The 17,395-nt window shown below is 48.0% G+C and overlaps 1 protein-coding gene across 2 annotated transcripts; it reads left to right on the forward strand.

Moving 5' to 3' along the window:
- Window positions 1-430: 430 nt before the first annotated feature.
- On the forward strand, window positions 431-5,064 carry BOD1 (biorientation of chromosomes in cell division 1). Of its 2 annotated transcripts, XM_058815470.1 has the most exons (4): window positions 431-633; window positions 1,660-1,784; window positions 3,508-3,708; window positions 4,828-5,064. In XM_058815470.1, exons 1-3 carry the CDS (start codon window positions 442-444, stop codon window positions 3,704-3,706), a joined length of 516 nt encoding a protein of 171 aa, XP_058671453.1. In that variant the 5' UTR covers window positions 431-441; the 3' UTR covers window positions 3,707-3,708; window positions 4,828-5,064. The 2 variants fall into 2 exon arrangements, with proteins under 2 accessions (XP_058671453.1, XP_058671454.1); XM_058815471.1 differs by lacking the exon at window positions 3,508-3,708 and having other exon boundaries at window positions 4,828-5,055.
- Window positions 5,065-17,395: the final 12,331 nt, after the last annotated feature.

Genomic DNA, 17,395 nt, shown 5'->3' on the forward strand with positions numbered 1-17,395 from the left:
CTCACTGCGGCACAGGAGAGCGCACAAGCCACAGCCTCGCTGTTATCATGGCAGGGGGATCCCTGAGCATCCAGCTGCACACCCGGGCCATGCTGAGGAACACCCGGGCCCTCTGCCCGGCCGAGCCCGCTCCGGGGGCACACGGGGAGCCCTGTGACCGCCCCGGCCGGGTGATCCCAGCACCGCCATCCCCTCACAGCCGCCGGTGGATGCGGAGATGGTCGTCACCGCCCCGTGAACTACAACTCCCAGTATATACTGCGACAGCAACGCGCCCGCATTTCCGCCACTCCGCGGAGCCGCGCCGCTCTTTGCGCTGGGATTTGTAGTTCTAAACGAGTACTCAGCGTGTGGCATCACTGCTGAGGAGAACTCGCCTCCCCGTGATGCAGCGCGGCGCAGTGACACCATCAGCGCGGGCCGGCGCGGAGCCCGCGGGCCATGTCGGAGAGCGGCGGCGGGGCCGCGGCGGGCGCGGGCGGCGGCGCGGGGGCCGCGGGGCCCGGCCCCACCGACCCCGGCTCGCTGCCGCCCGGGGACCCGCAGCTCATCGCCATCATCGTGGAGCAGCTCAAGAGCCGCGGCCTCTTCGACGGCTTCCGCCGCGACTGCCTGGCCGACGTGGACACCAAGGTACCGGGGCCGGGCAGCGAGCCCAGGCCCTGCCGCTCCCGGGGGAGCCCCGCGGCCTCATCCACACCCCGGGCACAGAACGGGCACAGAACAGCCTCAGCTTTTCATCTCAGCTCAGGCTTTCCTGGGGAAATGCCTTCCCATAGGAGCAGTGCTGATCCCAACCTGTATTTCTGAAATTCCCATATTCTCAAACGTCCCTATAATCCTAAACCGAACCTTTAACCTTTGATTCCTGAGTAGATCGCCCCAGACTGTTTGACATTAATTTTTTTCTCAGCCATAGCAAACTCCTCATTATTTGTTGCCAGTATTGAATAGGGCTGTCAGCGTAAAGTTGGATTGTTCTCAGTGGCTGTCAAAATTCAACGTTTTTTGTTGAATTTTGCTTTCCCAAAGCTTTTATGCTTCCAGCAGGAGCCCTGTGCTGGGATCTGCCATCCTCACCCAGAGCAGACACATCAAACTCTGAAATATCCCTGTTTCCCTCTTGCCCTTCCCTTGCATCCAGGATGTGCATGGTCCTGAGCATTTATATGGATTTATTAGTTAAGTTCCTGTTCAATGGAATTACATTTCCTCAGATAAAACTCAAATAAGTATAATAATGTTTAAATTACAATTTTATACTTTTATTCTTCTCTGCTAGTGCCACAGAAGCAAATAATTCAAGTTTTTCTTTAGTGGCAGCATTGCTCAGCCACTTTCCTAGGAATTCTGGGGTGGAGGCTTTCCAGACAACAAAAACTCTGCTTAAACAACCTCTGTCTGCACAGTTTGCTTTGCACTACAATTTCAGCCCAAATCTACCCAGCTGCTTGAATTATTCCAACACTGAGAGTTCTGTGCAATTTCCAGTTGTTTTCTCAGGGAAAACAGGATTATCTTTGTTCAGGGAGTGAAAGGAGGGACGCACAGACAGCAGGGCAGTCTGTGTGTGACAATAGCTGCACTGTGCAGGGCTCTGGCAGGGGGTTCTTGGGAGCTATTTGAGCTGCTGAATTTGGTTTATTTTATTTTTTTTAGCCAGCCTATCAGAACCTGAGGCAGAAAGTTGACAACTTTGTCTCGACCCACCTGGACAAGCAGGAATGGAACCCAGCCATGAACAAGAACCAGCTACGGAACGGGCTGAGGCAGAGTGTGATCCAGTGAGTGAGCAGCTGCACGACAAATGGGATTTATAAACCATAAACCTCCTCAAGCAAGGCAGAGCTGGCAAAATTCAGGTTTTCACAGCAATTTCTGTTGTCCTCCCTGAGTTTCATTGTGAGAGTTGGTGCAGGCTGAGCTCTCCCCAAAATGCACATTTTTGCTCTGCCTGAAATGGGTGGGTTTGAGTGGGGAAATATTTATATTTGCTATCCAAATTATTGCTGCTGTGCTGAGCTGGGTGACCTTTATCTTAACTTGCAGAAAAGAGAAGAGCCCTTAAAGATTCTGTAAAGAAAGAGTCCTGAGGATGCCAAAGGTTTGTGTGCAGCCTGCAGCCCCATCCCAGCAATCTCTGCACCAGCTCCTGCCCAGCTCTCTCAGACTCTGCCCTGGGGAGCACCAGGATGGGCAGAGGGCTGGGGCAGCTCTGCTGGGAGGAAAGGCTGGGGGAGCTGGGATTGTTCAGCTGGAGAGGAGAAGCTTTGGGGTGACCTCAGTGTGGCCTCACAGGCCTGAAGGAGCCAACAGGATGGGGAGAGAATTTTACAAGGGTTTGGAGGGATAGGACAAGGTGGAATGGCTTCAACTGAGAGAGCAGGCTTGCAGCAGATATTGGGAATAAATCCTTCCCTGGGAGGGTGGGCAGGCCCTGGTACAGGTGCCCAGAGCAGCTGTGGCTCCCCCTGCATCCCTGGCAGTGCCCAAGGCCAGGCTGGACAGGGCTGGGAGCACCTGGGACAGTGGAAGGTGTCCCTGCCATGTCATGGGGTGGAATGGGATGAGATTTAAGGTCCCTTCCAACCCAAACCATTTTGTGACTCTGACAGTTCACACTGATTCCTAAGCTGCTGAGATTTAATCAGGGAGAGGAGGATGAGGTATTGCACAAAATGTTGTGAAGAGCAGCCTCAGTCCTGGGCAGTGTGAACAGTCCCTGTCCCTCCTGGAGGGGCAGGGCTGAGCCCTGGGGGTGTCCAGCTGTCTGTCCTGCCCACCCAGGCTCTGGTACCTGCAGGTGGCACGAGGTGCCCTGTCCCTGCCTCCTTCATAGCCTCATCATCCTGGGGCTCCTCTCCCAGTGCCATGACCATCTCCATTTCCTGTCCCTGCTCCCTTGCAGACATGACCTGACCCTCCCAGACATCTGTGCCCCACCATGCAGGGCCCTGGCACAGCCCCTGCAGTCACCAGGCACTTCAGCTCCTCTGCTCAGCCCAGAGCCTGTGCTGTGCTCTCACTGCCTTGTTTTTACAATTCAAACCCTTTTAGAATTCAATCCCCTCTGTCTAGACTGTGACAAGGAGCAAGTGACAGTCCTGTTCTGAGGGGCCAAGGCTCTTCTCCCTCCACTCAGCCAAAAAAAAGCTTTTGCTGTCACCTGCCCTCCTCCTCAGAATAGCTTATTTCTCTCCTAGGGCCAAAATGTGTTTGTTTGCTTTCATGTTGACCTGGTTTCCACGGGAGCTCTGTTAAAAGTGGCTCTTGGCCAAGGTGTCATTTAAGTACCTGGGAGAGCAGATGTGAGTTGTTAATTCTATAGGGAGCAGGGAGAGAAATAGGTGAGTGAAACAAGCCCCTGTTAAGGATCTTCTGAGTAGGCTGCAGTTCTCACCATGTTAATGTTAATTGCAGTTGACAGGAGGGCTCTGGAGAGTTTCTGGAGGAGATTGGGGAGAAGTTTTTCAGAGGAGCTGAATGACTTCTTTGTCTTTGTTCAAGGTCAGGAATGCTGGAAGCTGGAGTGGACAGAATTATTTCTCAGGTGGTGGATCCAAAACTAAACCACATCTTCAGGCCTCAGATAGAGAGGGCAATTCATGAATTTTTGGCTGCACAAAAGAAAGAGGAAAATGTGCCAGCTCCTCCTCCAGAGCCTGAGAATAAAGATCCTCCTGCTCCATCTCAAGATGCCTCCTAAAGGTCTGGTATCTGTGCACTCAGTGCTGACATTCCTTATGCCTCATCTCTGTATTTGTGCAGTGCAAGATAGAGGAGGGCCTGGCAGGGGGGACACTTTGATCAGCAGCCTGTTGTTATTGTCACACAGCCTCTGCCACTCCAATGCCTCTAAAAATAGCTGGGGCTAAGACATAGGGGTGATGTAAATCAGCTATCAAGGAACACTGTGCACTCTGCCAGAGCTGGGTTTATATGAGCTCAAAAGGCTTTTTATTCAAAAAAAAAGAAAAAGCATATCCAGCAGTATTAACATGGAAGTGGCTGGACTGCCTTCAAAACTGTATCAAATGGATAAAAAATATATATCATGTACTGAAATACAGTGGGAATAGAGTGGTGACAAGTTATTGTGGCTTAGCATTGAAAGTTTTGGGTATCTCTGCTTCAGAACAACACTGGAGTGTTGAATTGTCACTGACCAAAATAGTCCTGCTGGAGTAAGGGCAGCATCTCTGGGAGTGAAAAACTGTTCACTCAAAAACTGATTTAAACAGAACAACCTGACTCTTCCAGCTGCAAGGACTGAGAGCGCCTTTGTGGCAAACGGGTTCATTCTGGCTTTTGTGATTAAAATAACTCCAGGGGCCTCAGGGGGCCATAACTGCTCCTCTGTCTTAGCACAAGGTGTGCCCATCCTTGCTAAGGTTGATTTGGATATTGAGGAACCACTGCCTTGGTGGGAAATTTCAATCTGCAGCTTTGCTGGGGGACTTAAAACCATGCTGCATGAAAAGAAGTTAATTATCAGTTGTTCCATCTGCCAGGGCTTTCTGAGAGCAAAAATGCTCCATAAACTCTACAGCTGATTTATTTAGGAGGAATAAGAACCTACAGTGGCTGTTCTAATGCTTGGAATTAGCAGAGCAACCAGCATGGGGGTTTAAGTGTCTGTACTATCACCCTGAGTTATTTGCTTGTGACTTGCAGCTTTAATGCCTTGAATTTTTGCATTTGTCTGGTTCAAGTAGTTTAAAAGTCCATTATAACCCACAGTTAATAATATATCCTAATCTCTCCTAACGCACTGCCTTGTGAAGGTGCTTTTACATCCTCTAAAATCTCTTTTTTTTTTCCTTGCAGGGAGATCCTGCTGCAGTTGCAACATGCCCTGTTAGTCTGGCAATGGATTCCTTGTTCCCTTTGGTGCAGGGTTGCTGTCTGCCAAAGATGATTAACCTTTATTAGGCCTGTGGGAAATGGGCACTGAAATGGGGAAATTCAGGTGCACCTGGAGTTCTGCCTGTGGAGGGACAGCCCGAGTGTGGAGAGATTTTTGCTGTGAGCTGCAGCATGTGTTCATTAGTCATGCCTTTGGGCAAGGGGGTGGGAAGGGAAAAGGGAGTTGTCTGCAGTCTGGAGGGAGTGGGGAAGAGGTGCTGCAAGGAGCACAAAGAAAGGAAGGAGGGTTTGGGGGTGGGGTGTTTTTTGGGGACCAAGTAGAGCTGTCAGATTTGCTTTGATAGAAGCCTTGTGTGCCTCTGCTGAGTTGCAGAGAGCAGCAGGTGCCAGCACAGGTGGAACTCACTGCACTGCCTGCTTTGGGAAAGGAATTTCCTGTTCAAAACTGGAGCTGAAGCTTCAGGATCCGTTATCCGGATCAGTTCTGTTGGGCACAGGAGCACGTTTACAGTTGGCTGTGCCTGTAGCTGATGTCACTCCTGTTTCCCAGGGAACTCTGGGGAGCAAAGGGCACACCAGAGTAGGGGATCAGGTGGAAATTTGTCTTTTTCTGCTTGGAAGACTTTTCTTTCTCAGGTGCCTGGTGGAAACTGTCCTATGCTTTCAGCTTGAATGCATGCAGTGTCCTCTGGATGACAGTCAAATGGAGAATGTGATAAACTGTTCTGCCAGCAAATGTCCACACCTTTTTGCAATAAAACACCTCAAAAAGCATCTCTGAGGCTTGGCTTCTTCAGCAGTTTTTTAAGGAGAAACTATTTAAAGAAATCCAGGAGTCCTGATGGCTGGAACCCTGAGGAAAGTGTGACCTTACACATTTTAGGGGTTAATCCAGGTTTAACAACTTGGGCTTGTTTCTTGCTATGAGATAAGATGATTTTAGTATCCTTTCCACAGAAGGTGTCCCAAAAAATGTAAAATATTGTGAGGATTGTGTGAGTAATGGGTTCTCTCGTGGATGTTGGTTTGGGGGTTAAGGACTGCTCTAAATGTGTAATAAATGCTTTCCCTTAGGGCTTTAAGGGCAGCTCTTGACAGAAAAGGACCTTTTACCTCCTGGTAGGGTTCTCAAGCGCTTCTTAGGAACTGAAACATTTAGTCAGGGGGAAAAATGGTTCCAGAGTTTAGAAAGAGCAATGAAAAGGATTCTGACTGTGCTTAGGCACATCCTGGATGACAGTAGCAGCAGTCAGCGAGCAGGACAGGAGCTCAGGGGTTTTTTGTAGCAAGTCAAGCTGGATTTACTGCAGTGAGGAGGGAACCTGAACATTTCCTACCTGGCAGCTGCTTTATGAGATAAGTGAAGGAGAATAGACTCAGGGTAGTTTTTAAAAGGCTTTTCCATTCTTCTGTCTGTGTTAACCCTGAGCTCTGCCACTGCTGTGCCTTTGGTGGGGCCCAGCCTGTGCACAGCTCCTGTGGCTCTGGGAACCTTCAGATGACAACAGAAGCACCTGAAGAGTTGGGGCAGCCAGTTTGGGATCACAGGCTTTAATGTTGGGGTTCTGAAATCCTTGCTTTGCACCAGAGCCTTGGAAGCAGCCCTGACACAATGGGACAGTGTCAAAAGCCACCAAGTCCTTCTGATGAAGGACTTGTGCAGTGCCTTTGATGAAATGCTGCCAGTCACACAGCCAGAATCAGGATCCAGCCTTAAAACCTCAGTGATGAAAGAGAAATCTCCACGGCAGAACAGAAGCACAAAGCTGTACCCAGTGCAGAAGTGGAATTGTCCCTGCAGGAGGATGTTGGACTGAAGCTGGGGAATGAGTCAGGTTTTGCTGTGCTGGGTGTGTTAAACACAGCCTGAGGAGTTTGGGGATGAAGGATTCAAGGAATTCTGATTCAAGGAATCAGAAGCTCTCATTAAACCGAGATATTTGCACAAGCATCACTGCAGAACATTCCTTATTTTCCCACTCTGCCCTTCTTCCATCAAACCCTGCAGCCATACAGCAGCTCTGACCTCTCTATGTCCCAAATGCTGTCCTGTTAGAAAACCTCAACAGCAGAATTCCATTGCCTTTCCCCCATTATTCCATGTAATGCAAATCAAACACACAAAGCAATCCATTTTTACAAACATATTTCAGCCCAAGATAAACTTAATTCCAAGTACTGAACAGGAGTTAAATGATGAATAATGTGTTTATAACATATTTTTAAGTCAAACTGATTCTTCCTTTGAATTAATAAGCATTTTCTGATTCTTTTTTTTTAACTTATGCAAATGTTATATAAAATAAAGGAATGATTCCTGAGGCACTTGCTGTGTAACTGTTCTGCCATAACTCCAGAAATGCTTTTCAGTGAAACCTGGGGCAGGTTAGCCACAGAGCCAGGCAGAACCCACAGCTGCTGATCACCTTATCAAGGTCACAGTTCCACCTGAGGGGATTCTGGATTCCTCAAACAAAGACAGTTTTTGAGTGGGTCACAGACTCAAGCAGACTTCACCAGAAGGAGCAGAACCAAACTGCCATCCCCTGTGTCACCTTTAAGGTCCCTTCCAGCCCAAGCCCTTCTAAAATTCCATAATTATCTATTTGCCCAGCTCTGGGTTCAAACTCACAGAGAACTGGGGCGGTTTAACTCTTTCACAGATATTTTGTGGTTTATACTACAGTGGAAAAAAAAACTTTAGCAGTTTCCCTGAAGAGAGCTGGGTTTGGCACTGGGGTCTCTCATGCCCAGGCAGGAATTGCTGCTCCCTCCCTCCCTTCCCAACGCAGCTGTTCGGAATTCGGCCGTAAGAGGGAGATCGACTCTCGCTTCATTGCTCAGTTCCTCCCTGCAAATCCCGAGCAGAGCCAGGATTCTCGCTGCCTCCTGAGAGAATCAGCCCAGCAAGGTGTGGACACAGCTTTGTTCCCAAAGTGTTTCCACGAGCTCTGGCTGTGCCTGGTCAGTGCAAATCACACAGCAAACACATTTCTCAAGAGGTTTAGCAAAGGAACAAATACCAGGATTAGGGGAGAGAAGTGAACGGCCCCAGTGACCAGGGACAAAATCCCAGCTTTAGGATGTGAAGCTGTAAATCCTGGCCTACCCAAATCTGTATTTCACAGGTGTGAACAAGGCTGAGGCCCCAGCTCGTTGTGCCATGAGATCGTATCAGAACCATTGGTGCAGTTCCTGCATTTTTGTGATTCAGGTGCTGAGCCCACAACAGAGCAGAGCTGTGGGCTCAGCCCCAGGAACATGACTGGGCAGTGACCAGCCCAGTCTAGACACCATCCTAGCCCTGCTCAGAGAAATGTGCTGCCTCAGCCATCGGGCTGGGAGCTGGCTCCTGCAATCCCCTGCAGCACCGGGACAAACCAAAATGCAACAAGTCCAGCCCACCTGAACAGGCTGAAGGACCTCATGTGTCACCAATTCCATCTTCCTGACTCACAGAATTCACTGCCTTTTGTGCTGTGTCTTTCAAATCCCTTCTCACTCAAGAAAAAAAGAGAAAAAATCCCCAAAGGCCTTCAGGTGTTGGCCCTACAAAGAATTCACATGAGAAGAGATGGCTGCAGTTTGCTGCATTGGGGCCTTTGAGAATTCCAAGCAACCTCATACATTAAATATACACATTTTGGAAGGGATTTCTGACAGAAATAAAAAAAACATTGCCATAAGTTTCACATTTCAGCCCTGCAAAAGGGAGATGAAACCACCACAGTTCAGAGAACACTCACAAAATTGACATTTTCTACAAGGGGGCAGCACAAGCGCAGCAAAAAAAGAAAACTTGATGGGAACTCTTTCCCCAGAGCCTTCCCTGTGAGACACCAGGATATCAAACACACACCTCTCTGCCAGCATTTAGTCCTTCCTCCAGGCAGTTCTGCCCAACTTCTGCCATCCCAGTAAAACCAGGACTGCTTGGACCAAGAAAAGCCTCAGGGATCACCAGCACCAGCCTGAGCTCCACACCTTGACCCCTGGCTTCTCCAACCATGCTATGCACACAACACCTTGGAAAAAGCACATCACTAACACAAATCTTATCAAGAAACCCCAAATAAAATCCAGTTGAACCTTACCTTGCTCTGGAGAACTCTGTGCTCCTCTCTGCTAGGCTCTGGCACACTCTGTGCCCACCCTGGGCTCAGGGGAGCAGTTAATCTCATCTCATCTCACCCTAGAAACACCTGAGCCACTGCCTTGCCTCCCAACCCAGCCCAAATCGACTCCCAGGGGAAATAAAAAACTGCTTCACCTGCAAAAAGGGATGGCTGATTACCTCTGACCCTGCCAGAACCTCTGCTTCCTACAGGAGAGCCTGAACACAGGATCTTGTGCAAAAACCCACCTAAACACAGACAGAATTTCATGTAAAAACCCACCTGGACACAGCCAGGATCTTGTGCAAAAACCCACCTAAACACAGACAGAATTTCATGTAAAAACCCACCTGGACACAGCCAGGATCTTGTGCAAAAACCCACCTAAACACAGACAGAATTTCATGTAAAAACCCACCTGGACACAGCCAGAATTGTCACTGTTAGGTCAGATGTGACATATATATGTGCTTAGGGTCTAAGAAGAAAAAAGTTTTTTATTCTGCGTGTTCTCCAGCTTATATACTTTTAACAAAGTGTTATCTTAAGTAATTAATTACATTACAATAACTTACTATATTCATTGGTGCAAAGCAATTAGTGTCAATATAATTGGCGAAAGTTTTACAGAAATTTAATCAGGCACGTATACACATTTACTTATGCACGTAGTCCAGCTTACAAATGTTTTCATGTATCTTTCTAATCTGTTTCTATGCTGGTGGCCTTGTATTCTTCCTTACTATAAATACACTCAAAAATCACCAATTGTTATTTCTTCTGTTAACTCAGCTTTGCTTGCAAGCCAGCTGTCAAACCCCTCCACACAGAATCTCGTGCAAAAACCCACCTGGACACAGCCAGGATCTCACATAAAAACCCACCTGGACACAGCCAGGATCTCACGTAAAAACCCACCTGGACACAGACAAGATCTTGTGTAAAAACACACCTGGAGACAGCCAGGATCTCGTGTAAAAAAACATCTGAACACAGCCAGAATCTTGTGCAAAAACCAACCTGGACACAGCCAGGATCTCATGCAAAAACACCTGGACACTGCCAGAATCTCGTGCAAAAACCAACCTGAACACAGCCAGAATCTTGTGCAAAAACTAACCTGGACACAGCCAGGATCTCGTGCAATAACCCATCTTTCCCAAAACGCTTTGGAAAAGTGGGATTTGGCAGCTGCCGGCCCCGCAGGCGACACCTGACATTTCCCCCAGGCTGACACTGCTCCCAGAACATCCCACCCTGCTCCCAGAACACCCCACCCGCTCCCTCCAAGGATGTCACACATATTCCAGGGCTGGGGGTGCCCAGCAGCCACCCCCGGTGGGTTCTTTTGGGGACAAATCCCCTTTTTCACCCATTTTCGGTAGCGGGAGGGCAGCAGGGCGGGTACCGGGATGCGGCTCCATCCCTGCCGGCTGACAGGAGCCCTCCCAGCCCCCGAGGCTGCCGGGGAGCCCCAGGGGCTGCAGGGCAGGGCAGGGGTTGCTGTGACAACAGCACGGCCCATCCGAGCCCCCCTTGTCCCCCAGCCCCAGCCGCCACTGCCGACGTGCGGGGCTGCAGCAGCGCCCGGCTCTGCAGGGACAGCGAGACAGGAGGAGGGAGCTGTGTCAGAAAACACGACCCCAGGCAGGATTTGAGATATGAGACTGATGAGTTTTGGGGGGGGTTTTGAGACAGGAAATCGTGGTTTTTAGATCAAGCCCGAATTCCATCCCCAAGCGATGCGGTTTTGTTGTTTGGTGTCGCTCTCGTTGTGGGGCTGAAATGGGGTTGGTGACCCCAAAACGCAGCTCACCCACAGGCTGCAGGGCTCTCTGGGCAGGATGTAAAATGTTTATGTGGTTATGAGACTCACTGGATCTCAAAAGAAGTTTTCTGTGCTGTAAGAAAACAGTCTCCTTCACACAAAGGAAAAAAGTGAAGTTTGGTGGGTAAACTTCACCATGGTCCCTGTCCAATTAAGCCATTTGTCACAGTTTTTGCACCAAGGCAGGGTTTGCTCTCAGGGTTTCATGGGTGTGCACATCCTTCCCAAAGAGGGAGCTGCCTGAAGTGAGTTACAGTGGGAATTTGGGCAGAAAAACCAAGGAAGAAGGTGAAGGAAGTTCTGCCACGTGTGCAGGCACCATCTCGATGGCAGGGGACCCTTAGGGACAGGGGCTGGCAGGTCTGCACCACCACACAGCCCTGGAAGCCTGCATGGAAAAGTATAAAGAGGCAATTGATTGTTTGGACAATGCTGCATGCAGGAGAAATTCAGGGAAGCAGCCATTTGGGTGTGGTTTAGATTAAATATTAGGTTCCTTTGCACTTTGTCCATCCCCACTGAACAGACACCTGAGAGAAGTGCCCTCTATCCCAAAGGCAGGGAAATCTTCCAAGCTCATATTAAAGAAATGTGGTCCTGGGGGATTTCCTGAGCAGGATTATTCCAGGTCTAAGGACAAATCTGCTTTCTGCTTTGATTTTCAGTCATCTCACCATGAGAAGCGTTTGTGGGATGATTTGCTGTCCTGACCGCTGCTCCTGCCAGATCAGATCAAGAGATTCCATCTGTCCTTCTCAAACTCAGCTCCTTCTGCCATTGCCTAAAAGCAAAATCTCTCCCAGCAGCAGAGTTTTACTCTGGAGGCTTCAGGATCTCTGAGAAGCAGTAGGAGAGATGACAGAGCTGCCTTTGAATCGAGCTGTGATGAATAATTTGTAATTTTGGTAGATGTAATATGTATGACATCCCTTACCTCTGTGAGAGCTTTTTGACTTCTCTGCAGAGAGTGAAATCAAAGGGAAAGTGAAGAAACTGAGCTGAAGGCAGAGCTCAGGCACCAGCCTGCAGGACACAGAGGCACTGGGAGTTACTGGGAGTGATCCATGCAGAATATTCCAGCCAAACCAGCAGTTCAGAATTCTGCAGGCACCAACTGAGGGCAGTTGCAATGTGAGAGCCCATCCAAGGGAAATAAAGGCATGGAAATAATGTTCTTGGGGAATGGGAAAAGGCTCCAAAAGAAACGAGTTTATGAGATATTGGCTCATAATAGGAATTAAATTGACCTCACTGAAAAGCAGCTGATGCACAGCAAAGAATTGGTCGAAATCTTTATGGCTTTAATCAGAAATTTTAAAAAACTGGAGAGTCTTTAGAGAGTTTCAGCAGAGGGCAGAGAATCTGACTGGGCACAGATACTCTAAACAAGGATCTTCAGGAAAGGGTTTGATGAGTGTGAGGAGGAAGAGACAGAAAATTATATTTAAACTGCAAATTCAGCAACAGCACTGCTGGTACAGGGTGGATTCTTGGGGTGTCCTGTTCTTATGGGTCCCTTCTAACTCAGGATATTCCACTGTGATTCTACAATTCCCTCTGCTCACATCCAGCACTTCCCACTCTGCAGAAAGGCACCAATTAACTCTGCTCACTCTGTATCAACCTGAAGATCTGGATTTTACTCACACAAAAAATCAGAGGGCAAGCCTAAGTGACAGTAAACTTCCAGAAGCTCTTAAAAGTTCTGGGAGTTCTGAGCCTTTTATTTAAAATTCTGGGAATTCTGAGCCTTTTATTAAAAGTTCTGGGAATTCTTAGCCTTTTATTAAAAATTCTGGGAATTCTGAGCCTTTTATTAGGTGAACCAGCAAATCTGCAGGAAAAAATTGCTTTGGGATTTGCTGTTCAATCTTACTTTTCCACATTTCTTAGAGCTCTGAAGGTGTTCAAGGGCTCAGCCTGCACTGCAGGCAGGGGATGCATTTGTGGAACATTCCCTGCCTCTTCTGCAGGATCTGGGAGTCCTCCCCGTCAGCCACGCTCTCCTTCCCAGCACAAGATGGAAATGAGCACAAAAGAAGAACAAAAATCCAACTAATGGGACTTTCAACCAAGAGAAATAAAATGATGACAGGGATTCTGACAGCTCAGTGCTTGGTAACACCTTCACCTCTCCCAGATGTCAGAGGAGAAGCTATTTTTACCAAAAAGAGACGTAGAAATGGGAGCTTATTTGGACACCTGCAGCAGAAATTGATTTAAAGTGATTTCAGCTTTGAAAATGGGGTTTGGAGGCAACTCACTGGGCTTTGTTTTTCTGCAAAGGGGGCCAGACCACCTGAGATTCTTGGTGCAGGATCAGTCTCTCCACTCTAATGCCTGTCAGTCATATTTAAATATGTGCAATACTTAACATTTCCACTCTGTGGACCTAGGCATTATATAGGTTTAAATTTAGGCTTTGCCAGTGGATGAAAGTGGTGCTTCCTCCTTTTGGGCATATCAAGGCTGCCTTTTAATTTTTTTTTTTTTTCCAAGAGTTTTTTTTTTTTTTTTTTTTGTTCCTTTTAGAGCAGAGCAAACCACAACATAATTGTCCTGTCCCACTCCCACCCCAGCCAAGTTCCATCTCCCACCAGCACTGGCAGTGGGTTTATCCATCCCTCACTCCATCATTCCCGCTCCAGGCTGTGGCTGAACCCTCTGCTCTCCCCGTGCTGAGCTCACCAAGCCCATCCAGGCAGGAGCTCCATGTGCCAGGAGCACTTGATCCATTGAAATATTAAATTTCATGCTGCAGCCTCCAGTTACGTGACCCAGAATGTCTGACCTGATGTCAGAGGGGCCTGGGGCTCTGCAGATATTTCCCCAGGGCACCCTGCCCTCTTTCCACCACAGGAATCCGATCCAGGCACAGGAAGGAGCAGGAATTTTCAGCTGTCCCATCCCCTGTGCCACATGACTCTGATGTAAGGTGCTGCTCACCCACTCCCTTTCTCCTCTCTGCCTCTCTAGGTACTAATCCTGCACTGATTTCTACAAATAGCTAGAGAAGGAAGATGTATTTTCCATTTTCCAGCTTTTCCAGCCAACACCCCACAGGGGCCCCACACTTGCAAGGTGCTGAGCAGCTCTGTCACCCACAGAAATGCAGGCAGGAAGCATTTTGCAGAATTTCACCACTTTTGTGGGATTTACTTCAGCCTTCATGGAAATCTTGACCTGAGCATCCACCCTACAAAGAACTGCACGTGAAAGAGGGACATAATTCCTGACACCAAAACTCACAGGAGCTGATCCCTCCTCCCCTGTCTGGTATCCTTGAGGAAAATTTAGCCATTTTCTAAATAGCTACAAAAGGTGAAGTTCAGAGCTTCCCCAGCACCAGGAGAGGCAGGAAAATGCCTTTCAAGTTTATTTTCTTGCCATCAACTCTTTTCAAGCAAGGGGTGGTTTTTAAAGACCAAAGGGTCTTGGAAATGAAGCATCTGATTATAGGATTATTGCTGCTATTATTTAAAGAGCAGCATATTAAAATACTTAGGGTTGTTTTTAGGCTTTAACAACTCAGAGGTGGAAAAACCCTCTCAGAGTTCTTGCAGATGCTGAAATAGGCCTGGCTTGTGCAAAATGTCACCCTGTATGAGCCTTTGCCCCTAAATGACCCAAATTTCACAGCTGCCTGCTCTGTCTCCACTGCCTCATCTCCAAGTGGCTGCTACTGGGCTGTGGATGCAGATATTCCAAACGTTCACATGATGCTGATGGAAAAGTGATTTTTTTTTGCCTTTTGACAGTGTGGGTGTGAGTGCACCCAGCCAGCAGTTGTTTCACCTGGCTCATCCTTTGTCCACAGGGCGCCCAGAAACTGCTCCATCAGGCCAGAAGTGACCAGAGAGAAAGCACAGAGTCACCTCTGGGGATGGGTCAGGATCTCCTCTGTTTCCATCCCGGCTCCAGCTGGGATCCCATGCTTCATCTGGGGTAACACTTGTGGGCTCCCTACATCATCACCCCAGTTTAGGAAAAGCAGCAACAATCTACCCACCTCCCCAAACTGAGAACTCTGTGAGAACCAAGGTTAGAAGGATGTTCTGAAGACTAAATCCAGTCCAATTTTATGAAAATTAAGGTTAGAAGGATGTCCTGAAGACTAAATCTAGCCCAACTTTGTGAGAATAAGGTTAGAGGGATGTTCTGAAGATGAAATCCAGCCCCAACACTCACCCCAAACCCATCACAGTTGCTTACAACTGAATGGCACAATGGAGATAAGGAGAGCCAGGGAGTCATTTGGGAAGGGCAGACAATGAGCTCGTCAATCAGAGCTGCTTCCAAGGCACACATCTAAATAAATGCAAATCAAGCCACTGCTGTGACACCCCCACCAAGGGGGGCTGCAGCACTCAGGGCTAAGAACAGCCCCAGCACAGACTGCCCGTTAGAAAACAAAACACAGCCCTGAAAAGCCCCCAGAGAAAGCAACAGTTTGTGCATTTTTCAGGGCTCTGAGAAACGCTGTACCTTGGAGCCAGCCTTTTGTCCCAGGGAGGCTTTTCCCTTTCAGCCCTGCCTCTCTCAGTGCTGCTTTATCATCGCTGCTCTCTGCTCAGCACCGCCCAGCTGCTGCAAGAATGGCCGGGCTGTGCCTCCAGCTGAAGCCTCCTGACATCAAAAGGCTCCCGTTGACTTCAAGGAACGCTTAACCAGCCCTCCATAAATCACCGAAGTCACTGATTAAACAGGCAGCCCCTCTGAATAGGGCAGGCACTGGCAGCACCCCCTGGGATTTGCTTGCTCTGCTCCCTGCATGCTCAGGGGCACGTCCACCCCTGCCTCATCTCATCACCCCCTTGCCTGGGCACTGCCAAAGGAGGGCAGAACTCCTCACAGGGTGGGTCTTTTTGGGGTGCTGTGTCCTCTTTGCTGTGTTTTCTGGGAGTTGAGCATCCCCAAGGGGGCAGAGATCACCCCTAAGGATGATCCCCTCTGGGGAAGGGCTGGTGTCTGTGCTCACTGGGGGTTTTATGGGTGGTTCAGGGCGCTGGCAGAGCATCTGTTGTCAGACCTGCTCCTCCCTCTCTTGAGAAGTTGTTTGCCTCATCAAGAGCCCGTTTGCTTGTTTAGAAAAGGAGATTATAATATTTATTTCCCAGCAGAGATGCAAAGCCTCGTCAATCGTTACTTAAGCAACTGAGGGCTTTTATTTGGATGAGGCTAAATAGGTGTAAAATTATAGGGGGGATTAGAGACAGATTAAGGGGTGCCTGTTAGTCAGAAATGACTCCTGGTGGGCTGGGAATATTTCCAAGAGGCTAAACATAACTTACAGCAGCAGAACAGAGCAAGCATCTTGTGCTACCCTGTGCTTGGAGGCAGCAGTGCTTTGAGAACCTTCTCCTGCCCTGCTGGCACACCTGATGACAGCTCGGGTGACCACCGTCACTGTCCCTGCAAGTGAGAGCTCACTGTGGCACTTTGGCTGAAGGGTTTCACTCAAAGCGAGTGGGGATGAGAGTCAGAGCCAGCTCGGGCAGGTGTGGCCCCACCCTGAACCATCACTGCCAGCAGCTGCCCTGCCCGCGGCTCCTCATCTCAGAGCCACCCCCTGCACTCCTCACAGCGCTGGCTTCTTTAAAACCAAAGTTATCATCCTGGAAAATGGTGTCACATCCCCTCTGTGTGTGCTGCAGCCCCTTAAAGGGATGGAGTGCAAGGGCAGGTTACCAACAGCACTTTATCGCTGTTATTGATAACAGTTTATCGACAGCACTTTATCAGTGTTATCAGTAACAGTTTATCAATAACAGTCTATTAGTATTACCAATAACAATTTATCAATAGCACTTTATCATTGTTATAATAACACTTTATCAATAACTCTTTATTAGTGTTATCAATAACATTTATCAATAACACTTTATCAATGTTATCAATAACACTTAATCAGTGCTATTGATAACAGTTTATCAACAGGACTTTATCAGTGTTATCAATGACATTTATCAATAACATTTTATCAGTGTTACAAATAACAATTCATAAATCGAATTTTATGTGCATTTTATCAGTTTTATCAATAACATTGTATCAATAGCACTTTTATAATATTATCAATAACAGTTTATCAATAACACTCTATCAGTGTTATCAATAAGTTTATCAATAACCCTTTTTCCTCCCTTCACTCCTCTCAGAACTCTCTGCTCCTGTAGGGGGAGGAAATTCCACCTTTTACCATCACAAAGCCCCACGTGTGCCTTTTCTCCTGGACCTCACACATACTGAGGGTGGCAACAAATCAGAAAGTGCAAAGGCTGTGAACACTACCAGGAATGATATTTCTTAAAAAAATAAATAAAATCTCAGCATTTTATTTCTCTCCCCTCAACCTGCTTGAAAATTGTGCAACACAACATTTCAGCCCATATGATACACAAGCTGCAGTTTCAAATTGCAAGGCAGCACTGGATTACCTCTGGACTGGATGCTAAAAAGGAGGATTTGCTTATTTCTTTTTTTAAATAATAGAGCAAAATGTGATACTTTCAAATATTTCTGAGGTCCTGGGATTTCTGGTTGCGTAACAAGCAAAAACTTCTCTTGAGTCATTATCCCCTCCCCT

The sequence above is a fragment of the Ammospiza caudacuta genome, chromosome 16, assembly GCF_027887145.1.
Source record: "Ammospiza caudacuta isolate bAmmCau1 chromosome 16, bAmmCau1.pri, whole genome shotgun sequence".
Lineage (NCBI taxonomy): Eukaryota > Metazoa > Chordata > Aves > Passeriformes > Passerellidae > Ammospiza > Ammospiza caudacuta.